This window comes from Schistocerca nitens, chromosome 3 (genome assembly GCF_023898315.1).
Source record: "Schistocerca nitens isolate TAMUIC-IGC-003100 chromosome 3, iqSchNite1.1, whole genome shotgun sequence".
In the NCBI taxonomy this organism is placed as follows: Eukaryota; Metazoa; Arthropoda; class Insecta; order Orthoptera; family Acrididae; genus Schistocerca; species Schistocerca nitens.
The window spans coordinates 255,513,331-255,540,697 of NC_064616.1; the positions used below are offsets into that span (position 1 = coordinate 255,513,331).

A 27,367-nucleotide genomic window follows, 5' to 3' on the forward strand; every position below is an offset into this window, starting at 1 on the left:
CTGAATCCATCCGGTGCCAATCCTCCCACCAAGGAAAAATCCTTGGCAGTGCCGGGAATGGAATCCGGGTCCTCCGGGTGTCAACCATCTACGCAGACCAGTCAGCTACAGAGGCGGAAGATGAAGAGATACAGGGCAGGTAAAATAAAATAGGTCCGGAAAACGTCTACAAAAAGACTGACGCGGGATTGACTCTTGTTAATGAACATCACACAGTAAATGGCCATTGTTTACGCCTCTGCAGCGCTATGATTGATTAATCAGTCTGTGAGACGCGCATAACGGTTCTGACTGAGGTTTAGCACCAGTAGGGTTTTCAATCTTCCGCTTACGATCTTCTAGTGTGTGTGGATGATCTGAGTGCACCAGACCCTTCAATTTCTTTCGCAGGTAAAAATCACAGGGAGAGAGATCAGGCGATTGAGGTGGCAAGGAGATTCCGTTGACTCTGCTGATGGTCCTCTCCTCACCCAACATCTCACGCACTGTTGACAAGGTTGTCAAGACGCAGTGCGCTGTTGTTCCATCTTTGTGAAAATATCCATACAGTCTTTTCGTAAGTTGATGAACTTACGGATTTTAAAGTTTATGGACGTACAGGTTAGCATTAACGATTTGGTGAAAGAATAGTGTTAGGATGACGACACCAAACATTGCGCAAGGAAAGTCAATCTTGATGATGATGATGATGATGTTTGGTTTGTGGGGTCATCAGCTCCCGTACAAAGTCCCAATTTTTACACGGTCCAATCTAGCCACTGTCACAAATGATGATGATGATGATGAAATGATGAGGACAACACAGACACCCAGTCCCCGGGAAGAGAAAATTCCCAACCCGGTCGGGAATCGAACCTGGGACTCCGTGATCTAGAGGCAGCAACGCTAGCCACTAGACCACGATCTGCGGACACTAACTTGAAATTATACAATAACTCTGCACAGTACTGAATGGGATTTTCCTATATATAATGCCACATGTTCTAAGTGTCCACATACCCTGACCTGCTGAATCAGGCCTCTACTAAGGAAATGAAAAACTGAGGAGCCAAAAGTCCTAATTTCGCTTCGCTCAGAAACCGTAGGCAGATCTAAACACCCTAAAGTTCGTCTGGATGCTTTAATACACGCACACCAGTACATTTGTAATGATACACACGCAGGGCCTATTTGATAACGTTTTGTCACGACCTTCTCTTAGTTCCTTCTTGCACAGATAAACGCCATTGAGACTTCGTCGTAGTTTGTTCCAGGCTTTTCTTCACTAGAGCAATGTTTTATTGTGTTCCAACTCTTTTAGATAGTTGCAGTTTTATTTCGCTGCAGACCCTGTTCCACGCCGTTTTCCTATTGTGCTTTGCATTGCAAATTTTTCTGTAGGTTTTCCCTGAAGACTTTCGTTCTTAAACACTTGTGCAACAGTTTCGCATGCCGTTTTCACTTGTTGTTCTTTGCATAACACTCGACAACGAATACGCGCAGCTCTTTGGTGAGCACCATTTTGTGTTGCATTCAACCAGTCTCTAAACACGTCTGCTTCTGTCATTCACTCAGACATGATGATACCGAGAAATACTCAGGGCGCAGCATACAGGGGACATACGATCATGCTCAAAAGTATCCGAAGGACATGAATAACATTCCACCTGATGTGCATGCAAACCACATAACTTTAACTTCCTTTCAGATCGTCTCAATACTTTTCGGTACAGTGTTTTGAGTATAAAAAATGGTTATCACAAGAGACCACTAGAGAACACAGTTCCGTATGGCAATAATTCCAGATTTAATCAAATAAGACGACTCTACAAATATCAAAAAGCAACTCATTAGAGACGATAATACTTTTACAGCTTGTAAACTCAAATCAATTTCAAAAAGTGACTTTCTAAACTGTTGCCTATCTCATCAGCACCTGAAAAAACTAATGCTCCAAACACAACCACAAAAATCATTCCGTAATACTTTCCCAACCTAAACGTTTTGCCAATAAGAGATTTTTCAACAATATCTAGACTCGAGAAGTTCGGTGATAATTCGAACTATTCTTTCTCTCTAAAATGTTTCCAAAGCACTATCAACGGTCGTTTGCATAAACTGGTAAATAAATTAACCAGCTAGAAAATCTTGATTAATAGCGTCAAGTGCTCTATGGGAACCTCACTATCAACGTCGTATCACTACTAATTTCGCTGTATTCATAATGGCACGTGGACCTATATATCCGAAAGTCATCTATTGCCCTCATAACCTAACACAAAATATCATTAAAATCATGAGCAGCTAGTTGTACTTGTTTTAACATTAAAAGACATAATCAACTGTTTTGTTATGGATGCGAATTGAAATACAGTATTTTTAGGGAATTCAAACAAAGCAAAGCTTTCGCGCCTGTCCGAGACTTGAACATAGGCCTCAGCTTCATTGTTGACTAGCCATAAAGAGACGTGATATAGCTTACTTTTAATTAGCAACAGCCAGTAAATCTGAATCTGAATTTTCGTTACGAAAGTCTTTTTACTGGATCGGGACTCATTTTCAGTATCTATTGTATCTGTTCACTAACCACGAAAGATGCTAAACATGACTTAAATTACAGGTAACAAATTTCAAACGACGAGACGTAACGTTTTGTTTTCGACGGGGATTCGAACCTAGCGCCTAATGAGATTGTTAAAAAAAACGCAATTAAGTGTTTTATATCGAATTTTTTTAGCGTAGCGAGATGTTTGAACCTGAAATGACGAGATTAATGCATAATTTTTGTCTTCTCGGGATTCATACTTGGCACCTATTGCCGTTGTAACGGGCGTTAGATATAGGTTCCATTCACTAGTAGCGAGGTGTGCGTGTGTTTGAACGAGAGATAACGTGACTAAAAGTTCAGTGCTGACTGGGAAAAGAACCTCGCACATGTCGTCATTGACTACACACGAAGAGACGTTAATTATCGAATTCTTTTTCACCAGCAGCTAGGAATAGCATACAGGGTGTCCCAGCTATCTTGTCCACCCAAAATATCTCTGGAACAATAACAGCTATTGGAAAACGACTTTCACCGGTATCAATGTAGGGCTGGGGCCCATGAATGTACATATTTGGAAACATTCTAAAACGAAAGAATATGTGTTTTTTGACACAAACTTATGTTTTTTTAAATGGACCTCCTATATTTTTTCTTCAGCAATCCATAGCATGACAAAGCACATACACAATGGCGTTGATTGCATCGCAATATTCCCATTACATCCCGAGATATTGAGACGCGAAGTTGACGCTTGAAACACCCGGCATGCGCTGCTAGCCCACGTCCTGAGGCTCAGGCGTGAACCCCATGCTGCCCGTAATCGCGATGTGATTGACATGTGTAATCACACCTCCACCTCCGTACTTATCAAGAGGGACACTTACTTGTCAATCACATCGCGATTACGGGCAGCATGGGGTTCACGCCTGAGCCTCAGGACGTGCGCTAGCAGCGCATGTCGGGTGTTTCAAGCGCCAAGTTCGTGTCTCAATATCTCGGGATGTAATGGGAATATTGCGATGCAATCAACGCCATTGTGTATGTGCTTTGTCATGCTATGGATTGCTGAAGAAAAAATATAGGAGGTCCATTTAAAAAAACATAAGTTTGTGTTAAAAAACACATATGCTTTCGTTTTAGAATGTTTCCAAATATGTACATTCATGTACCCCAGCCCTACATTGATACCGGTGAAAGTCGTTTTCCAATAGCTGTTATTGTTCCAGAGATATTTTGGGTGGACAGGATAGCTGGGACACCCTGTATATGGATCTGAAATGATTTGACAAGAAATTCTGTGTCTTGCTGGGAATCGCAGCCGTCCGATATCGTTATTGTTGACAACGAATGCAGACACGATAAAGATCGAAATTATTTAGGACCAGCAGTTAGGGGTGCTCATGCTAGGGTTGAAAAGTTAAGATGAACATTTTTGTGCTGCACCAGGGTTCGAAACCAGACATATGCCTAACGTGGTGACTATGCGGGTGTAGGACTGGGTTGGTTGGAATACTGAGCAGACAAAGAATTAGTGAAACTGTCATGCCCCTACCTAACCTCTAGTTGGTAGCGAAGGGACAACACCATTATTGTGTATCCGGAACCACGATGAAATATCACGTTCTTCATGGAGCACAACCAGAGGTGTACAGATCTTTCTGTGACAATTAAACCTTTTTCCTGAAGTGGGAATTGAGGGCATATCGTATGTGTACAAACTCAGCATCAGTCCACCACAGCACAGAGCTCCATAAGTGATGCAGCATAATTTTGTCACACAGCAGATGCGAAACACTGAATGACAGTTCTGACTCCCTGACACTCTGCACTGGATTTCAGACTGTTCAATATATTCGTTCCCTTGTTTCATTTAACCGCCATTAACCAGTGGCCTCGGTTACCAAATCCGTACATTCGATTTGATTTTGCAATCATTGAAATAAAATCACATAACGGCTGTATACACAAACAGACGGCACTGTAAAATGTGGGAAGCTTTGTTGCAATTGAAGCTACTCTGCTGCGCTATCTGTTCGTGGATAACCTGCAAAGTGCAAGATATGCGCTGTGTTACTGAACCCGATTTTTCTGTAATTTAGTAAATCGCGTCAGGTCTATCTACTAGCAGTGTTAATCTCTTCGAAGCTCAGAGATTCATTTTCTAACCCGCTAGGAGTAGCGAAGCCTTGGGAAAAAGTTTGCGAGAAAGAACTCGTGGCTGCCTGTCCTGATCAGAACAATTTCTTCGGCAGCAGGCTAAGGGTGACTGATGCTAGCCGGCCGGTGTAGCCGAGCGGTTCTAAGCGCTTCAGTCCGGAACCGCGCGACTGCTACGGTCGCAGGTTGGAATCCTGCCTCGGGCATGGATGTGTGTGATGTCCTTAGGTTAGTTAGGTTTAAGTAGTTCTGAGTTCTAGGGGACTGATGACCTCAGATGTTAAGTCCCATAGTGCTCAGAGCCATTTTTGACTGATGCTAACAGGCTCAGATCCCGTGGTCGCGACTCATCGCGCCTTCAGACTTTGATCTATGAAGGTAGTCACTGCACTCACATCGGCAAGCATAAGATTATTTAACATGGTAGACTGGTTTTCGGCGTGGAATATGTTCGATAAACAGAGTGTACACCATGCAGTAACAACAGTGTTATGCTCATGCAGCATAAGACGTGAGGGACAGAACGTATGTAATCTGAAATTGTGAGCAAAATTTATCCGTAAATAGGGAATTTTTGCATACATTCGTGACGATTTCATCTGGTACTTGGGCTACAGGTAAGTGTATTTACCAATGCTAATTTTTTATTTCAGCTTCTAGTATTGCCTATTTGAAGGTTATGAGTAGAGTTGTTTATTGGCCAAAAACACAGCGTTAAGTGGAAGAAAGTTTAACACTTGAAACGTTTCATTCTCATTGGATTTAATGCAGGTGTGAAGACAGTGGAGGAAGGTCGAACATTTGTGCCTTGTAAGAGGTGAGTGCTACCGAAGAAATCACGTCTCTTCATGTAGGATCCTTGAGCATGAATTATTCACCATATTCAGGAAACCTAACAGCTACAGCTCTGTCACGTAAGAGATAAAATGCTAATACCCTATGAAACTTTAACCCAGACCAAATACAGCACTGGAAATGACGGCGTAACGAGGAAACCACGGACCCAGCAAACAACTACAGGTACTCCTCTGTTTCGTAATGAATGCTAAGACAGATAATTTTCAATGATAAAGATGAACTCAGTTGTAGTTTCTGCTTGGAGTGACTTTCCTGGACTAAAAGCATGCATTTGATAGTTAAATGCACATCATAAATGAAATTTATTCTGAGTATTTAAGTGAAATGCCAGGAAAATATTAAACGAAGTTAGCAGGATAATAACGTGTGACTTCAGAAAGCAACTCGACTATCACAGTTTTGCCAGACATATCCATAATGTTGACAAGTCTAGGTAAAAATAGGTTTCCACAGCAGATGTTTTCCTTGAGAGGCCTAGCAATCCAGGAGTGAGGCTTGAGCTTCAAAGACGAAGCAGAAATTCACCAAGTTGACAGATACTTGAAATACGACATGTATGAGCGAAGATGTATAATTTAACCGAAACACCCTAAACTAAGAGCAGGGGAAGTTAACTGGACAGTCCTTCTCGCTATAGCTGTCATTATTTGACTTTTGTTTTAGTAGTCTCTATGTTATCAGAGAACTATCGAGACCTAATTTTTACAGTAGACTCCTACATGAACTGCAAATAAGAAAATATCTGATCATTCTAATTAAGGGCTTAAAGACAGAAAATCCTTAAACAAAAATAAATGTTAACAACTTGTTTTGGTGGCGTTTACTCACCACACCCTAGTGCAACATGTGGGGTTACTAATGCGACGGTATAAATGGGCAGATGATGCTGGAATGTGTGGAGACTATCCAGATGCTACTGATTCATTAAGGCAGACTACCAAGGTTCTTTAACAGTGTACGTTGTCAACCAGATTATTACTGAATCTTGCTCAGCAGAGTATGAATGACCTCCATTCATTTTGCACCCCACACACAACACAGTTCCATATTACGTTAGTTAATAAAAATGGTTCAAATGGCTCTGAGCACCATGGGACTCAACTTCTGAGGTCATTAGTCCCCTAGAACTTAGAACTAGTTAAACCTAACTAACCTAAGGACATCACAAACATCCATGCCCGAGGCAGGATTCGAACCTGCGACCGTAGCGGTCTTGCGGTTCCAGACTGCAGCGCCTTTAACCGCACGGCCACTTCGGCCGGCTCGCGTTAGTTAATACTAAGCACATTTGTTTTCACTGCTTTTTTCGGTAGCTGGTAGTAACGATCGTCTTATTGACAAAAATTTGTTTCTTCACGCATTTCCGCCATAGGTTATCATAACCACATCGTATAACAGTTCATGCACAGTTTTTGATCTGCTGATGGCAGTAGCCGAAAAGAAGTAATAAATGGAGAAGTACATAAAGCGATCTAGACAATTTTATTCACAAAACATAGTGTTGGCTTAAGTGATTTCAAACTTAAAGCACCAGTGTGAAGACTGGAACCATGTTACATGATGCTATGTATTAAACACCTACATGTGAAGATCTGATGATGGGGTATGCCAGAAATACGTAAACAAACAAATATTTGACAACAAGGGACCACAGGTATTAGCAACCGTGTAAAGAGATAAAAAACCACGTGCTCAACACATAATGATTGCAGGGTTACTTTGCAGTTTTATGTCACAATTGATTCTAATGGCTGTGAAATACAGCATTATGACGTATATTTACACGTTTCTGTAGACTATTTAATATCTTCCACAGCTGACTGTCATCTCGCTGTGGAGCCGAGAAACAAAATCCACCACCCCTCCCCCGCCTCACCATAAAATTCCACTGTCGATTTCTCATAAATTATGATCCTGAACTCAAACTGATGTTCTGTTATATGAATATATTTCCCCGTTTCAGCGTTTGTGAAGAGATGTTGTAAGGATACTTGCCACTTGGAGTTAAACAGCCGGCCGAAGTGGCCGTGCGGTTAAAGGCGCTGCAGTCTGGAACCGCAAGACCGCTACGGTCGCAGGTTCGAATCCTGCCTCGGGCATGGATGTTTGTGATGTCCTTAGGTTAGTTAGGTTTAACTAGTTCTAAGTTCTAGGGGACTAATAACCTCAGCAGTTGAGTCCCATAGTGCTCAGAGCCATTTTAGTTAAACAGAATTGCTGGATCTTAATCCATGAAGTGTTCGACATGTCCAAACCAGAAAAAACCTTCAGGCTTCTTCGAGGGCACAAGAGGTCCCAGTGCCCAGAGGGACCTAGGACATGTTAGTTATTCTCAGTAATATACCAGTTTCATAAGACAGACATTTGAGATCCAATGTTTCTGTGTGGGGGAACATAATTTATAAGAGAGGAAGTTGTGATGTACGGAGTAGTGGGAGTCTATATGATATATGACGGTGTGACAGTTTGTTACTCTTGTTTATGACTTCCAAAAAAATGGTTCAAATGGCTCTGAGCACTATGGGACTTAACATCTATGGTCATCAGTCCCCTAGAACTTAGAACTACTTAAACCTAACTAGCCTAAGGACATCACACAGCACCCAGTCATCACGAGGCAGAGAAAATCCCTGACCCCACCGGGAATCAAACCCGGGAACCCGGGCGCGGGAAGCGAGAACGCTACCACACGACCACGAGCTGCGGACTATGACTTCCAAACTAAGGCCACTGTCTCCTACGAAGAAATTAAATTATCTACAGAAAGGTTTAAGCAGAGGGCTTTGAATAACGGGAATGTGATGGGGTTGTGCTGTGTTTGGGGTACTAAAGTGTTGATGATGTACACGCACTGTTGAGCAGTTCTTTCAACGAAAGACATTAAGTTTGAGTTACTCTGGCTGACGAAGAGCGGTTTTAAAGAAGCTTGTTAGTTTGACTTAATGAATCAGCAGCATCTGGATAGTCTCCACACATTCCAGCTTCATATGTCCATTTATTCCGTCGCTTTCGTATTTCCAGACGTTTCGGTGGAGCGCAGTGGGTAAACACCATTCAAAGCAAGTTCTTTTTAAATTTCTTTTCATTTAACGATTTGCTGTCATTGAGCCTTTCATTAGAATGATCAGTTACTTTGTTATTTACATTTCACGTAGCAGTCTATTCTAAAAATCACTCCTCGACGTTTCTCATTTGAATATTCTTATTACATAGAGGCTAAAACAAAAGTCAAATAATGACACCTATGGCGTGTAGGGCCGTCCAGTTAACTTCCCCTGTTCTTAGTTTATAGTGCTTACACCTGTCGTATTTCAGGAATCTTGTCAATTTCTACTACGTCTCTGAAACGCAAACCTCACTCCTGCATTGCTAGGCCACTCCAAAAATACATCGGTTGTGCAAAACGTATTCCTTCTTGGTGCGAGGTCGCTGGTTAATGGCGATTCGATGAAACAAGGAACTGAGTGTACGGAACAGGCTAGAATCCACTCCAGGGAGTCAGGAGTATGCATTCCCATCCAGTGTGGCGCACGTGCACTGCGACAAAATTATGATGCAGTTCCCACTCCAGGTGAAGGTTTTAGCTGTCGCAAATAGATCTATTCATCTCCAGTTACGCCAAATGAATAACATGCGATGCACCGTGGTTCCTGGGTCACAGTAGAGGTGATGTCCCTTCGCTCTCAGATAGAGGTTAGGTTGGGTCACGACAGATGTGGAAGTGACAGCATGTAGAAAGTCATTCACCAGTAACCCTTGTTAGACTTGTAACTTTATTTTAGTTAGTGAAACAAACACCTTGTAATGTCACGGGACACTTATTACATCTTTTATTTCGGCTAGAGATGTTGAGTATGTTGGTTCTGGATCCCTTCGTGACGATAAGAGCCATTAATTCATTGCCTGCTCAAGATACCAAACCCCTTAAATGTTACCTCTTAAGGCACGTGTCTGGTTTCGAATACTGCTCGAGCCTAAAAATTTTCACCCTATCTTTTCAGTCGCTAGCATGAGCTCACTTGACTGCTGGTGGAAAATAATTTTGATTTTTATTGTCTCTTCATTCGTTGTCGGCAATAACGACATGGGAGGTTTCGACTGCCAGTAAGACACAGAACTTCTCGTCATACAACTTCAGGTTCATATATGCCACTCCTACCTACTGGCGAAAAGAAATTGGAGCGTTAATGTATTTTCGTATGAAGACAATGACGATTAGTTCAGATTCTGATTCCCTGTCAGCACTGATCTCTTAGGGTCGTTATTTCTATTTGAAACATGCAAACATCACACCTATATTTAACGTACGTTTTCGGTAGAAAACAACAGCGATACGTGTCTTATTCGGTCCCCGGCAAGGCAAAAATTATTCATTCAACTCATTTCAGGTTCAAACATCTCGCTACTGCTGAAAAACTTCGATAGGTAGTACGTAATTGTGCTTAGTTAATAATCCGATTAGGTGCTGGGTTCTTATACCTGTCCAACACAAAACGTTACATCGTGTCATTTCAAGGTTGTTGCTTGTGAATGAAACAATATTTAACAGCTTTCATGCTCACTTAATACGGACAATAGTTGCTGGATAGGAGTTTCCTAATGTAATTTCAAGTTCAGCTTTACTAACTGATACCAGCTAATAATGAAGTACATCAGCTCTCATATGCCTAGTCAGCAATAAAGAACAGTCCTACTTTCGAGTCTCGAGCAGGCAACAAAGCTTTTTTATTTCGTATTACTTATAGATACTAATTTTGAATTCATATCCAGAACAAAACTGCTGGTCATATCTTTTAAGGTTCAGACATGTGCAGAACTAGCTGCTCATTTTTGTAATGACAACTTTGTATTAAATGATGAGGGTGGCAAGTGACTTTCGGACCGCAAATAGATCACGAGCCATCATGCGTACAGCGAATTTTCTAGTGATGCGTTGTTGATAGTTCCGTTACCATAGAGCACTTGAAGCTGCTAATCGTGATTTTCTAACTGGTTAGTTCACTGACCAGTTTATGCAAACGACGGTTGATAATGCTTTGGAAAAGTTTTGGAGAGAAATAATACTTCGAATTATCATCGAACTTTGGGAGTCCAGATGTTGCTGAAAAATCTCCTATTCTTAAAAAAAATTGGGAAACGATTATGGAATGATTTATGTAGTTGAGTTACGGGCATTACTTGTCTCAGACGCTAATGGAGTTGCAGAATTTTAAAAATATCGTTTATTGTAATAAACTTGCGTTTACAAACCTTGAGAATTGTGGCGTCTCTAATAACGTGTTCCCTTATATTTGCAGTATAGTGGTATTAATTTGCATCAGGAGCTATTGTCATACAGACTACCATCTTCTTTAGTGGTCGCTTGTGGTAGCCTATTTCTTAGTCAGTGACTGTACCGAAAAGAGATTCGAGAACCTGCAAGACAGTTACGTTATGTGGGCTGCATGCATATCAGGCGGAACGCAATTCAGGTCGTTCGGACGCTTTTGAGCATTGTAGTACATGCGCAGATATGTGACAGCAGCCGACTGGTACTTCGAAATCACGGTTTGCAGCAGTTTCTATGATGGGCATTAACCCCTGTTCATCAAAAACATCAATGCCGTGGCAGTCTTAAAAATATTTCCCGGGACAGCTTTATTTTGTCTAACCTGTAGATGAAATGTATAATGAGATAAAAGAAATTATAGAGCGTTAAAGGAAACGAAAATTTAATTGTGATGGGGCACTGGACTTCGATAATAGGAAACGGATAGGATGGAAAAATAGTCGAAGCACATAGACTAGGGGAAGGACTGAAAGGGCAAACCGCCTGCTAGAATTTTACACAGAGCACAATTTAACCATTGCTAACATTTGATTTAAGTATCATGAAAGAAGTCTTATATGTGGAAGAGGCTGGAGATAACAGAATGTTTCACATAGATTACATAATGGTGTGACAAAGAATTCGATACCAGATTTTAAACTGCAGCACATTTTCAGGCACAGCTGTGGACTCTAACTCATAATCTATTATTTATAAAATAAAGATTAAATATAAAGAAATGACCCAAATGTAAGGAATTACAGACTTGGATAAAATGAAAAAAACGGAGATTGCTTAAAGTTTCAGAGGAAACAATAGACAACGACTGACAGACACAGGCAAGACAAATGCAGCTTATGACAAATGGGCAGCTTTCAGAGATGAAATACTGAATGCAACAGAGGAACAACTAGGCAAAAGTATATGGCTCCCTGCACACAAGATACTCAATTTAACTGATGAAAGGCAAATATATAAAATGCAGCAAATGAAGCAGGTAAAATGGAATACAGACGTAAAAAAATTATATTGACTGAATGTGCAAAGTGGCAAAGCAAGAGTGGTTAAAGGAGGAATGCAAAATTGTAGAAGCGTACGCAAGGTATGTGTGACAGGCAAATGTCATAATTCCAACTACGAAGAAGGCACATGCCGACAGGTATGAGTAATACTGAACCATTAGTTTAGTAGCTCGTAGTTGAAAATTCTAACATGAATCAGTTTTAGTAGAAGGAAAGAGTGGTAGAATTCATTCACGGGGAAAATCAGTTTAAGAAGAAAAGTAGAAAGCCACGAGACATTACTGACTATGCGACTTATCTTAGAAGACTGATTGAGGAAGTCAAACGTACTTTTATAAAATTTGTATATTTAGAGAAAGCTTTTGACTATGTAGACTGGAATAAAATTTTTGAAAATTTGAAGGTAGCAAATGATAAAATACAGGGAGCGAAAGATTATTTATAACTAGTATATAAATCAGATAGCAGTTGTATTACTCGAAGGAATGAAAGAGAGACAATAGTTGAGAAGGGAGTGTGGCAGCTGTAGCTTATCCCTTACGTTATTCACTTTGCACGTTTAGCAAGCAGTAAAGGAAACTAAAGACGAATTTGAAAAAGAAATGAAATGGAAGAAATACGTTCTTTAAGGTTTGTCTATAACACTGCAATTCTGACAGACACGGTGTAGGACTTGGAAGATTTTTTTCAGAGGAATGGATCATATTTAAGACAAACACAAAACAAAGATAATGGAATGAAGTTGAATTAAATAAGTAGATGCAGAGAGATTTAGATTAGTAAATGATGCACTAAGGGTGGTAGATGAGTTTTGCTATTTGTGTAGCAAAATAACTGACGATGGCCGAAGTGGAGACCATGTTCAGTGCGGACTGGAAATGGCAAGAAAAGCGTTTCTGAAAAATATTACTTTACTATCGTCGAATTAAGTGTTAGGAATTCTTTGCCGAAGATATTTGTCTGGACTTACCTTGTACGGAAGTGGAACGTGGACGACAAACAGCCGGCCGCGTTGGCCGAGCGGTTTAGGCGCCTCTGGCATGGATGTGTGTGATGTCCTTAGGTTAGTTAGGTTTAAGTAGTTCTGAGTTCTAGGGGACTGATGACCTCAGAAGTTAAGTCCCATAGTGCTCAGAGCCATTTGACGACAAACAATTCACGCAAAGGAGAACAGAAACTTTTGAAATGTGGTTCTACTCAAGAATGCTGAAAATTAGATGGAAAGCTCGGGTTGCTAATGAGGAGATGCTTAATCCAATTGGAGAGAAAAGCAATTTATGGTACAACTTTTTTTAAATACGTGATCATTTGGCATCGAGGACTAATTAATTCTGTAATGGAGTAAACTGTGTCCAGGGTTGGTAAAAATTGCAGAGGGGACCATAGATTGACTATAGTATACAGAATCAAATGGAGCTGGTTTACAGAAGTAAGGAGGGGTGAAGAAGCCTACGCAGGTAGAGTTGCATAAAACCAAGTTTCGGACTAAAAACCACAAAACAACACTGAGTATTTGAACTGTTATAATATAGTCTTTAAATACTGCCTGAATAAGTTTATAAAAATATGAGTATATCGCATAACATGTTGCAAATTCACATTCAAAGATGGAATCTCTTTGAGTATAAGAAATCAATTAATGACGTTCTTGACAGATGCGTAAGATGTACCATCTATAGATTTTTGTTTAGGAGCTCTTGGCAATATCTTTGTTTTTATCACAATGAAAGATATCCCTCTCTGTAGTTCTGTACAGTGAGCACATATTTATAACGCTGTATGTCACATTATGATCTTGTAGCAGTGGAATTATTCGAATATTTGAAATTTCATTTCATATAAGAATTATGGTCGTGGCCTCATATTTGTAAGTTATTAAATCAGGACGAGTTTTGCTACTCCATTGTTACATAAACTTTTGTACTTTACAGCCTTAAGTGTATAGAATTCCAATTCTATCATAATTATTGTATCGCAGACACATTGGTTGCCATTTTGCCATTGATGGACAATTTAATGCAGTGCTACTGCATATGTGCACTTGAACACAACCAAAGTTTGTGTTTTTAAAGGAATTCAAAATATTCCAGTGCCAAGCGATAAAATTTTACAATTACAAGAAGAGGTTTTTGTTATCGCATTGGGTGATTATGGGATAAATTTTGTTGATTTGTGTTAGAATGTCTTTTATAAATTCCAACGTATATTAAATTCATTTTAGTACAACATTTTATCCACAGTTACCATTAAAAGTCATTAAATCCTCTGTATCCGAAGATTTGGTGCTCGTCAAAAGCAGCATATTTTTATCAGCTGAGTACAACAGCTTTCTGAATGGAAGGTAACCTCACGAGTTTGCAGTTTATTTCATTTGACGCAACGTGTTTCATTGCTAGTACTCTTTGGACTTGAAGTGCAAAAAAATTACTATCGTATTTAAAATCTACAGTATATGTGCTAAGGAAAGCGTAGTAACTGGTTTCGTAACGAAGCTCTAGACCGGAAATATACTTTACACCATATGTACATGACATTTGTAACGAGCTAATTGCAGATTTCTCTAGCGTCAGTGAAAGGACTACTATTGGCAGCTGAAACAACAGACTAAGACTCTTTCGAAACGCGTGAGCGTCTAAATTCGAAATTCATTTCTACTCTAATTTATTTACTTGTCTTATTCTTTTGTTTCTCTATAGCGTACGCTCGCATAGTCTTATTCTGTGTTTGTGTTTTTACCTCCAAATTACCTATAGAAGCATGTAGCCCCAAATACATATAAGGCACTGGGATACTGTGACCATAATCGAAGGGTTATCATGCTAAAGGGCCTAAGTAACAGAATGTACTTTCTGAGTTATTCAGAGTAAACTTTACTCAAATTACAAGAACATAAATATGCACTTTCTTCACATTAACACTTGCTTATTGACTATATGAAAGCAAGTTATCACTTGGTATGATCCAAGAAAACCGATAAATGCTGACTTTTCTAAATAAATTTGCACTGAAATGCTAAATGGGCTAAGGCCACCAAACAAGTTTTGTAATATTTTTATCTCTTGCAATCATTTTACTGTTCAGTCTTGGAACAGTTCACTTTAGAACTCTTTGAACACCTCAGGTACGTATTTCATCACACACCGATAAACGCTGACTTTTCTAAATAAATTTGCACTGAAATGCTAAATGGGCTAAGGCCACCAAACAAGTTTTGTAATATTTTTATCTCTTGCAATCATTTTACTGTTCAGTCTTGGAACAGTTCACTTTAGAACTCTTTGAACACCTCAGGTACGTATTCCATCACACTTTTGCGGTCTCTTTTCTTCTCTGAATACAACCCTTTGACACCAGTAACCTCATTGAACGTGATGGTTTTGAAAGTTTTACTTTTTTATCATTCTTGAGATTTCTCAACCCTCTATTTCATCAAACGTCTTTTTTCATCCGAATTACGTCAGGCGTGCTGCTTTTAATCCAGAGGCAGAAATTATATTAAGCTTAGTTATACTGATGATCATATCAGCTGCTTGCTGAAAGTCCACACAGTAACTGTCTTTCGTCTGAACAACTGTGATTGGTTGCTTATTACGAGCTGTTGCTATTGTGTTCATTACATCATCAGCTTTTCTGTTATCGTACTTCCCTTTGCTAAATTATTCATTTTGTTTTCACTATTCGTTGTCCCGACAGTGAAGAGAAGCAAGAGACAGGCTACAAAACGGCAGGAACAAGCAGACTATAGCCAATTTATGTAACACATTCTCCACTTACCCCATTCAGCATGAACAAGTCATAAGAGTTACCTCTCATGCCACCTACTGGCCTTCGTAGCACCTAAAATAGATATTACTGGAGATAGCTCTTTCAGTACATAAAAGTCCTGTTCACATACGACCTAACGAAGTAGAAAAAACAATTTATTCAGAACCGGCGCTTAGCTCGTTTAGCATATTAATTGAAGTCTGAATAATTTTCACCTAGTAAATAAGCCACTTTCCGTTTCCAGATTGATAATGGTAGCCCAGTGAAGACATCTGCATCCGGTATAAATAAGCTGCGAAGCAAATAATTCAAACTTTCATGTTCAGGAGATTGAAACGACAGATTCAAAAAATCAGGTCTACTTGCACTGCTTCATCACAGAAAGAATAATCTTGTCTAGGAGAAAGTACTCGGGTCTTTGTGGTTTTCCGCATACCAAGTGACGCTTCTATTGCCTTCTGACTCTCCAAGGAATGGGGATAGTTCAACGATAAGAACATAGTTTAATAAATTCAGCAACACTCGTTCTCTCTTTACAAAACATACAAGTTCATTCACCCGGAAACACCCTCTGAGAAAAAGAAACTTTACTCTACAGTATGATTTCGCCACCCTGTATCAGTAACGGGAAGAGTCAGATACGTATGACAGTCGGGGAGAATATATCCATATCGTATCCTTTCTCTCTCTGGATAGTGGTTCTATAAGGCACATTTCATCTGAAAACCTATGTAAGTAACCTACCTCATTATCTGTTTCCAAAAACAAAACTTTATTTCCAATATCAGAAAAATGTATTTTCTCTCCGTAAACTATATATATTACATCCATAAACGAAAAGAAAACTGAGAAGTTGAGATATTCTTGTATTGGCATGCGAATCCTTAAGAGATCATTTCCTATGTCTTGGGAGTATTAACAGATGTCTGATAGATAAGTTAATATGCCATACTAAGGTTATGCGTGATAATACGTGCATATTACAGTCGTTAAATAATAGCATGAAAGTAAAAAGAACACTATCAAGACCTAAATTTTATGAAAATTGTTGAAAAATCAAGGTTGCACAAAGCTGAATTAATCAGTTTATTGCACAACCAGTTTCAGTCATAAACAGACTCTTTTCAGGTGTAGTGTGAGATCACGATTAATGTGTGAGAACCTAGAATCACTATCGAACAACATGTCAGAAACAAACACCTTCATTGAACTATAAATCAGTAGCACATATAGCATACAGTAAATCTGAGTAAAGGCACATGACAGTACTCATATGGTCTGTTTACGGCTGAAACTGGTTGTGTGAAAATCGATTTAAACAGCTTGTGTCCATCCATTATTGTTAAATAGTTTCTGCACTGTATAAATCATCGCTTTGTCAAAATAATGTAGCTAAATTTAACTTCGCGTAAAAAGGTTCATGTTCTCTAGAGTAGGATCGACGATGTTCGTAGTAAGATGACATCGCTTTATACTAGAAAAATGCTATAGAAGACCGTCAACGGTATCTTTTTCGTAAAGAACCACGGTTCTACCATGTGATTATCAAACAAAAGAATGCAAAGAACTGGAGTAGTAGAAACAGAGTTTCTAATTTTCTTCCCAAACACAGATCATTGTATACCTGAGTGGCAGGTAGCAAATCGTATGCCAAAGGCACGACAGCTCTCAGAACTGTAGAATACATGTCTCCTCTTACATCAAAATGCCTAGGCGATAAAAGTGTAAATTTTGGTGAAAAAAAGCATAACAGTATTATCATAAGGGTCCCCATCAATGCTATATTACAATATTCTCTTAATTTTGTCCCTCCACACCAAGAAAATAACATGTAACTATGCATGTGATTCCACAGTGTATCATAATTATTCAACAAACACCTGTACAGAAGTTTGTAAGAATGGAGAAATGTGTTACTGATAACGAATAAGTTTTAAGAACACACCTGAAAGAAGGGCTTTTAGCGCTGTGTTATAATTCCATCACATTGTACTTGGTAGAGTGAATTAAACGAACGTTTTATGGATGAGAACACACAGTGATGTGAATGTGATGTCAAAATTCAAAACAGTAAACGCAGATGTGTAGATATATATGGTATTATATGTGAATTAAAGTAACCTGAAATACACGGAGATTTTTAAATTCCCGTAACTTCCAGTGCCAGCAGGGATCAGTGCTGAGAATCGGCCTATAGCTGCATTTGCCACACCCATAGCGGTGTACTTTGTGTGGAAGTAGTTGCAGTGTATCTCGTATAAGTAACGATTGACAAGCGGAGGATTTGGACATTGTGTCTTTCTTCAGTGTTTATTATATTTTTCCTAGATGTTTGAGAAGTAAATATTGAAGTACATATGAGCACTGGCCGAAAGTTAGTCACTCCCAGGGGAATCCACACTGATACAATATAACCCACCTCCCCTAGCCATAAAATGGCGTCAATTAGACGAGGAAAAGAGTCCATAAGTTTTTTCGCGTATGTCTAGAGTTGCGCTCTACCAAAAATTATGTTCGGCAGTTTTGGTACACAATATAAGTGACGCAGTAAATGGCAGGCTTATGGATATTATTAGTACCATTAGTAGGGAAAGAAACATAAATGAATTTGTAAGAGAGAAACTGGGAGCCGTCGATTTCTCTTTGTTATTTTTTGTTCATTTCGTTGTTTATTTTGCACATAATTAGAACCGCACATCATTCAGTGTTAGTACGTTGTGTATTTTACATGCTTATAGAATCTAAATTGAGTTTTATAAGGGAAAAAACTTAGGTGATGGCGTAAGTTCTGCGCCTTTATGTAACCAAAACGATTACTTTTGAGCCAACTACAGTTTGCATGCACAAACAGTACATAATTATTGTAGTTTTTTTTTACTCAATACAACGTTCTTCATCATGATCATTGGCAAGAGTTTCCTTTTTATTACAGACAAGTAGAAATATGTTTTATATAAATTTTGAGGAAGTTGCGTTTTCTTGTGCTATATGAAAAATCTGTAATGTTATCATTATTTTTACTGCAGAATTCCTCTATTTCACGTCATAAATCAACAATTTTCGAACAAAACCGGAATTAAACATCGACAAGTTCAGTTTTGGTATAAATACTGTTTCGTTTTGATTAACAGACAGGAGGATAACTTTGTAAAACAAAAACGGTCCGTAGGTTTCGCGGCCCTTTATATATTTTCACTCAGTTTCTAAATGGTTCACCGCTTCCGGTTTTTAGGGGAAGACACTGATCGTCGTATACGTAAAGAAAGCGACAGTTGGAGGTGACGCCCAATAGATATGCAACACACCTAACATACAGATAACACAGGTACGACCTTAGCTGAGCAAACGTGCTAGGAAAACTAGTGTAGTCTGCGCTTACATGTGGTAGACTGTGGTAGCGTATGGTAGTTTCACAGCTCTACATATACCACTTTGAGCTGAGGCCATTCATTTACGATTAGATCCTGAAGAGCTACCAAATAACGAGGTTATCGACTACTACATTTCACCCTCTTTGGAATTAATTTCGGGTAATTTAACGGACCAGTCGTTGTGTAACGTGGTGCATGGGTGTCCGACCAAGCCGGCCGCGATGGCCGAGCGGATATAGGCGCATCAGTCCGGAACAGCGCTGCTGCTACGGTCGCAGGTTCGAATCCTGCCTCGGGCATGGATGTGTGTGATGTCCTTAGGTTAGTTAGGTTTAAGTAGTTCTAAGTTCTAGGGGACTGATGACCTCAGAAGTTAAGTCCCATAGTGTTCAGAGCCATTTGAACCATTTTTTTTTGTCCGACAAACCAAAACCGTTTGTGTGCAGACCTTTGATCGGGTATGTTGTCATCTTCGACGATGAAGGTGTCCACATCATACTCATCATGAGAATGTGGAAGAAATGGGAACTTTTACTCACCGAGAACGTTGAAATAAGCGTCCTCATTCATTTTCACTGTAGCCCGAATGGATTTTCATTGATAGAACGTGACACTCGTCTCCGGATCTCTTACGAGCACTGTTTTGCGCCATGTTACATGGTAACTAGTGGCATCCATTCCTCGTAGACATGTGGGACAATCTGCATTGATACACCAAAAGATCGGGCAACTTCACTGACGAGGTACACCTTAGTTTCTTTCAAATATTCTGTCACCTCTCCACGTCGACCTATATTATCCCGTCTATTCAGTACAACAGATCGGCACGTACATGTCACTTCACCGCCATGCCTTACTTCAGCGGTGGACGGTCCCCTGCTACCATTTCTATGCCGTATGCAGCGCTACAAAACGATCATTGTGCTCTTTTAAGGGGTGGCTAATATTATCACCTGCTTGCTTACTCCTGCAGTAAAAGTAACAATTAATTTCCCTTCATTGTGACAAGAATTTTTCTGTTCATTTAATGGCAAATCTTGTACATTTCTAAGTGCGTAAATCTAATATTATTAGTAAAGTAAATGTTTTAGAAAAGCTAAAAGTTGTGTCTTACTTGACATTTGTAGGTAAATTTTTTCCTTCGGGAGAATACATTCTTATGATGTCGTTTATTAATTATTGCGCTTATTTTAACAATGATTATCGGCTTCGTTCTTTACAGAACATTTTCATATCAGTCGCAGTTTGAGAGACATTGTAATAATTGAGTAGTCGCAGATTATCTCCACCTGATAGTATGTCAAGCTTTCAGAATGCATCGTCGGATACCATATATCCCTGTCACATGTAATGTAAAAACCAATACAGAAAGAAATCAGTTCTTGTTATCTATTATTTTAAAATTATGAATCTTGTTGACGGTAGGTTCTGTGTGTCTTGCAAGAAATTATATTTGAATGTTATTCAGTTGTATCGAAAATATAAAGCAACTGTATAATCAGACTGGTTATTGTTCTTTCACACAAGACTCTGCGTATGTTCGTCAAACATTGACATGACAAGTATTTATAGTGATGAATCACACTTCACTTATTTTTATTTGTTGGATGAGTATATGTACTAGTTAAATTTGAGCGAAACTTTAGGCAGCACTTAGACTGCTATTATCAAAATAGATATTGTAAACACAATATGCAGATTACAATGGTCCAATAGTGCTAGTGACACCGTTAGTATACAAAAAACCATTCACTAGTTAGGTGTCCAAACGATGAAAGCTTTCATTTCAAGTATCACTTTCGATGACAAATTTGTTTCTTTCTCCAACACTGGTCATATAATGTTTGTCACACCAATTACATGACAAATTGGGGTACGTAATTATCTGCGCTCTTTTATCCGTTGATGTCTGTTTTAATTTTGTTTTTTGTTTCTTTTACATGTCATCAAAAATTACGAATAGACACATAGCTATAGTTATTCGCTTCATCATAACAATAACCTATAACTTTATCTTTACTTAGAAATAGTATCAGGTAAATGAAAAGGAGTATGGAAAAGGAATGAAAAACTGGTAATTTTATGTATTAACGATTTATTTATGTTTTACAATGCACTGAAAAACATAATGGAATCCAACATGACTTTACGGTGACAAAAATGAGATGTTAAGGGTAAAGGGAATGTTCTGGATTCAGATTACATGTAGAATGACAGAATATCGACGCGAAGGATCCCTGTGAGTAATTAATTTTAAAATATTTTCACTTTCGGTGAACTGAACAACAACAGCCGCAGGCTTAGTAAATTGCTGTGCTTTTCAAAATTATTTCGTCGGTTACAGGAACGGCAGCATGATTCACTGCTCCAGAACAATGACAGCACAATGAATTGTCAGAATGTGATGTCTGTTGCCAATATTCAATAGCGTGAGTAATGTAGAAGAAAAAATGTATATGGGCTTCACTTGTACTTGATTCCATTTACAGTCATTGGCAACGATGTAAAGTATTTGGTAGGATGTTTCACTTGTGCTGTGGTGATGATTCCTTTCCCTATAACATTTACCACACACATACAGTACCTAACATACAAACTCTGACGTGTCAACGCCAGAATAACCACTCACGCCATCGGCTCTGACAGCAGCTTATTTCCTGGACCTCTTGCCCTCATCGGCGTACCACTTCTCACTGAAACGAAAGAGAATAACATGAGAATATTATTTCTGCTACTGTACGTCATGATGGTAAATACAAAAGATTATCTCATTACTATATTTACTTCTGTAATTCTTAAGTATGTGTCCTATGAATAAGGGTTGTAGATAGCTGATGCTTATTATGAACTGTCAAAAACCGTCCTTAAAAAGCTGGTACCTGTATCTTTATTGAACTGCAGCGGAAATAATGGAATAAAGCCATTGATAATGAAAATCTTCAGGGAGGGCAGAAAAGCAATTAGATGAAGTTTCTTGGAAGAAGAAGAAGAAAATCCATTCTGAATACCAATTTTCACTAAAGTACTTACTGACTTTACAAAATGTACAAGAAACTCCAGTTTTATAGTTTTTTACATCCCAATAATTATGATTACAAGGACTTCACGTAACTTTAACATATATGACTTTTGGAATCTTACCCTGACCATTATTGCTGTGGAGAACAGAATACTTATCAATGCTTCCACTGAATTATTTTTAGGTCTAAAGAATATTTAGAACCATGAAGAATTATAAATACTGAGGATCGTTTGCTAAGACTCATCGGCTAATAACGTACAGACAGATTTTATTTTACAAAGAATATTTGTAAAGAGAAGATTTGCTCTCCAGCAAAATGACAAGATTTGTTATTTTAATTTTTGTTAATGTTTGTCAGTGATATCGGGTAACCGTTTCCGTAATTAAGGAAAAAGTTATACTTTGTGACTTCGTGTGATTAATGCAGATACGAAAAGATGATAAATTCCGGAAAAGTGAACAGTATGTGACTCGAAAGTATCTCTTCATGGATAGTTCACTGAGCGTCAAGCGCAATTATTCTAACAAAATACATTATCGCTTACTATTTTGTGTCACAGATAGGAACGCGAGTAATGTTGCTACTTACAGTTTAAGTATAGTATCTTCCCAGTTACTGTCCTTCAAGTAGTTTTGAAAACATTAACATGAACTTGATGATGTATCGACTGTAACAAAACAACGTAATATTTCCGCATTCAATTTGGTTCTCCTCGTTACAACGGATACGCCGTTGGTATGAGAAACATCAGACATTTTTCAACTGATTCACATTTACGGGTATTAAATGTTTCCTATGTAATTGTTTGGACAATTCGATTGGCATGTTTCGGCATATAGTTGTAACGTATGTTCGCAAATGTTTCATGTTAAACCACAGAGAGATCTGTCAAAAAAAACATTTTTTTATGTCGGATACAATTTGTGTGGAACTTCATACAGAAGGGATAACTGTAGTAGTACATCACTATGATCATTTCTATATTGCAGATTTTCTTTAATGAATCTGCCGCGAAAAAAGATATGCACACGTCATTAACGTCTGCCCAGCTTATCGAATATTAACAGTCTGTCTACCCCTTAAATTCCATTTTAGATAGACTTAAGACAGTAGTCTTTTACAGCTCACGTTTACTGCATACATAGATGGCATTTCTCGTTCTTACCGCGAACTCTAATTTGGTCAAAGATTGTTCATCAGAGAAGTTTCTGAGAGCTATTTGGTAAAATGTTTTTAAATCTGTTGTAAACATTCTCTGCTGCGCCGCACTTTTACTACCTAATGACCTGACCTACCACACTAATTTGCCGCAGCTAAAAGTGAAACACTGGGTATCAAAATTTTGTACTTCAACACAAAAATCTGATATCTTGAAAGTTCCAGCTATCATCCAGCAGATAGCAGTTGTCGTAATGTGTCATTAGATGTGCTATAATTTTGGACAACTGCTATATATTGATATAACATCAGTGATTCGCAAATAAAAATGTGTTACTGAAAGAATAAAGATCTGTAGGGTCATTTCTGCGATGGAAACTGTTTTAATATAACCATGTGAACATTACAGAACAGCTCTTAGAGCTAAGGAGTAGTATCAATGAAAGTATTATAGTATAGCACGGATTACCCAACTGCTGGAACTAAGTGAGTGAATCTCTTTGTACCTGTAATGGAATTCACGGAGAAGCGAAGGAGAGAACCCAAGGATTATCGTCACGTAGACGTCGATATCGTTAGAGACAGAGAACCGTTTCAGACTGGACAAGGGTAATATCTATATCAGTTAGGTTTGCAGTGGTGCGAAATTAAACTAGGCTAATACTTCTGGACCTCAATCATAAAAGAACCTTTGAAAGCGAAGTTCAACATTTCTGCATTTGCTCTGATACCATCACTTTCAGTTCCTATGCCATTCATGATTGTCAGGTCATTAAGTGTGGTGCAGCTGAGATCTTTTGCATATGTTCGAGATTGCAACGGAAGAGAAATAATTTGAAGGTAATTCGATTGTGAATTACAAAACAGTCATGTAGATGCAGATGTAGATGCACATGTAGGACGTCAACCTGTAGAACTCTTGCACGTCTGTTATAAATCAAGATTCAGCGTCATTAAAAGTTCATCATAAGTTAATATTTGGTAGTGATTTGAAATTGCAGGCAACTGATGTCCGATGCGAGAGCCCTGAAAATTATTCTTTACCACGAAACTCCTGTTTACTCTGATGGGATGGGAAAAACCGACCAGTTAAAACCGATACCGGTATTTTAGTTCTGAATAACAGTTATTTATCTGTATTTATTTGATCTAGATTACAATGGGTGTTATTTATTTTTTACTAATAAACAGGTAAAAAAACAAAATATCACTTAGCCATAGCAAAAGGGCTAAAATTTCTGGTTTAAAAAACTAGTAATTTTCATCCATAAAGTTTCCATTGTAAAAGGAATGGTACAATTTTCTATATTTCAATATTTCTTTATTACAGAAAATGGGAAATGCGATCAGCGTTGTTTTCACAACAATGCCGGCAGAAACAAGCAACAAAGAAATGGTGTAAGGACTGTTACAGCTTTGCTGAAGACAATAATGTACTGTTACCAAGTGGCGTCGCATATCGGATGGTACGCGTATACATGTAGTGTGTGAGACTGGCCACATCTGACCTACATGATAATTTTTCCGTGGAGTGAACACAGGGGCGTAGTGTGCGGACGAGAACAAAATGAAGGTATAAAGGAAAAATAAGTCTTTAAAATCTGAATGATAAAAACTATTATACTGTAATTTTTGTGTTGGTGTTAAATAACTGCATGTATTTTCTGTAAGACCTACTGTAATTGCTGTAAAACGATTAAGAAGCAGATAACAATCACGCAGTCTAAAAATATAAAATAAAGAAGTCTGGACTCTAACTTTCGAACTAGGGTATTCTAACGCTAAATTCAACCCACTCCACTAATTGCACAACACAATTACACAGTAATGAATGAAGTTTCTTGTCATGTGTGTGGTTACAGGGTTACCAAATTGCCCTCATTTGACGGCCATTTTCTTCCAGAAACATGAACGGAACAGACAAAAATGACTGGTCCAACATTTCGTACCGTTCATGTTCTACACGCAAGAAAGTGCACTGTGGTATTCGAGAGCGCGAATTTTAGCTCATCCTGTATATTAATAGCGCTATTACTGGTCACATAATTCTTTAGCCACTTAGCGAATGGTATTAGTTGCTGTTGTGAACGTTTCGCTGATTGTAAATATCCAGTCAGATCTCGACAATTTTCAGTTCGCTACGAAACTGGGAACTACTCATACTGAAGTTTCCGTGCACTTGATGGAACATAAAAAAGTAGTGTGCTGTGAAGACGTAAGTAATGAGTCACAATTAGAAGCAGGCAACTCTTACAAATACCTGGAGTAACAGTGTGTGGAGGCACGAAGTTGAACGCTCTCATGTGCTGAGTTCTAGGCAAAGTAAGTGAGAGGCATCAGTTTGCTGGTAAAACACGGGTATATTTGAAGCGTATCTTCGAAACAGATTTCTTACAAAGCAGGCAACTGATGTCCGATGCGATAGCCTTGAAAGTTAGTCTTTACCGTGAAACTCCTGTTTACTATGGTGGGAAGGGAAAAACCGATACCGGTATATGATGGAACACAGGTATATTTCAAGCGTATCTACGAAACAGATTTCTTGCGAAGTATTTAAGGGGAAATATTGGAATAATGCTCAATTTTGTGGAATCCATCTATTATTAAACTAGGAAGAGACGTAGAGGCTATGAAAACAAAATCAGCGTGATCACAGATTTATTTTTTCCTCTCTACAGGCGGAAATACTCTGTGAGGGCGGATTGGGAGTCGTACTCGAATAGCTCACAAAGTAGATTATTTGCTCGTGAAAGACAAAGGATCTGGGTTCGAGTCCCCACCAGTGCATAGTTTTAGCCTACCAGGAAGTTTCAAATCGGCAGTCCCTCTGCTACAGAGTGAAAACTCATTCTGGAAAGTTACTGATTTCTGAACGTTTCCACAGTAATCACTTTTCGGTTTGTATAGCTGTAGCTGTTCAGCTTTGAAAGAATCCACGGTTTCAGGTGGTATGACAGCCGGCCACAATAGGTCTAATGTGATCAGTTCCAGTCACAAGCGTGAAGACGGAGCACGTAACGCTGAGCTAACAAAATGAGATGGATGCGGAAAACGGGCGGGGAACAGAATCGTGCTACAGGGTCAGCCATCGGGTGGGCGAGGCGTTGCGCAACGGCGAAAGCCGGCGCAGGCGGCGGCGGTGCGGCCGTGAGCGCAGACCAGCCGTGGGTTTGGGCCAGAAGCTTATGCAACGCGCCGAGCCCAGCCGCCATTCATACACGTCCACGCTGCACAGCTTCCGTAAAGCGGCTCCTGTTTTACATTTGCCCTAATATAGGGCGCAAGCGAAAGCAGACGTGACACACTGATTTATAAATGTAGTTCGAGGCATGTGTCGCGCACAGCGGCAGCGATCTGACCGAAGATCTGGAGTCCCTTCTTCTAAATTTTCATTCGTAAGACGTAACTGAAGCCATCTCAGAGCGAATGGAGTACGTATTTTTGGAACAACCGAGATCTGAGGAATTATTAATGAGTAATGTGACATAATTTCGCCGTAACGTGCCCAATTATTGGTTCATGCAAGGACAGTCAGAGACTTTACTAAGGAAAGTATTTTGCGATCGTACTGAAGTGGTTTGACAAAATCAGAATACAGTTAACAAAGGATTTTGTGTTCAGATGTCAAAATGTAGCGTTTCAATAGAGATCACGCTGAGTTAAAATTATCTCATAGTCTTTAAACAACACTTGTCTACGACAGTGAGGTGAACCACGAACATACATTTCTCAAACCGGGTGCTGTTAAAAGGCGTGAAGACCTGAGGAAGGCCGGCCGGTGTGGCCGAGCGGTTCAAGGCGCTTCAGTCTGGAACCGCGAGACCGCTAGGGTCGCAGGTTCGAATCCTACCTCGGGCATGGATGTGTGGGATCTCCTTAGGTTAGTTAGGTATAAGTAGTTCTAAGTTCTAGGGGACTGATGACCTCAGATGTTAAGTCCCATAGTGCTCAGAGCCATTTGAACCATTTTTGAACCTGAGGAAGAAGGAAGGTTAGGGTTTAACGTCCCTTCGACGTCGAGGTCATTAGAGACGGAACACAATCTCGGCTAGTTTGAAGGATGGGAAAGTAATCGGCCGCTTTTTCAATGGAATCATTCCGAAATTTCCCTGGGGTGACTTAGGTGAATCACAGGAAACCTAAATCTGGATGGTAAGATGCGTATTTTAACCGTTCTC

General features: G+C 39.2%; 1 protein-coding gene across 1 annotated transcript in view; it reads right to left on the reverse strand.

The window, feature by feature from the left end:
* Positions 1–21,086: 21,086 nt before the first annotated feature.
* The window catches only part of LOC126248223 (protein obstructor-E-like), a 50,478-nt gene continuing 44,197 nt past the window's right edge, over positions 21,087–27,367 (reverse strand). Inside the window, exon 5 of the mRNA XM_049949046.1 lies at positions 21,087–21,701. Coding sequence (XP_049805003.1) covers positions 21,659–21,701 — 43 coding nt within the window. The 3' untranslated portion in view covers positions 21,087–21,658. The remainder of the gene's footprint in view (positions 21,702–27,367) is intronic.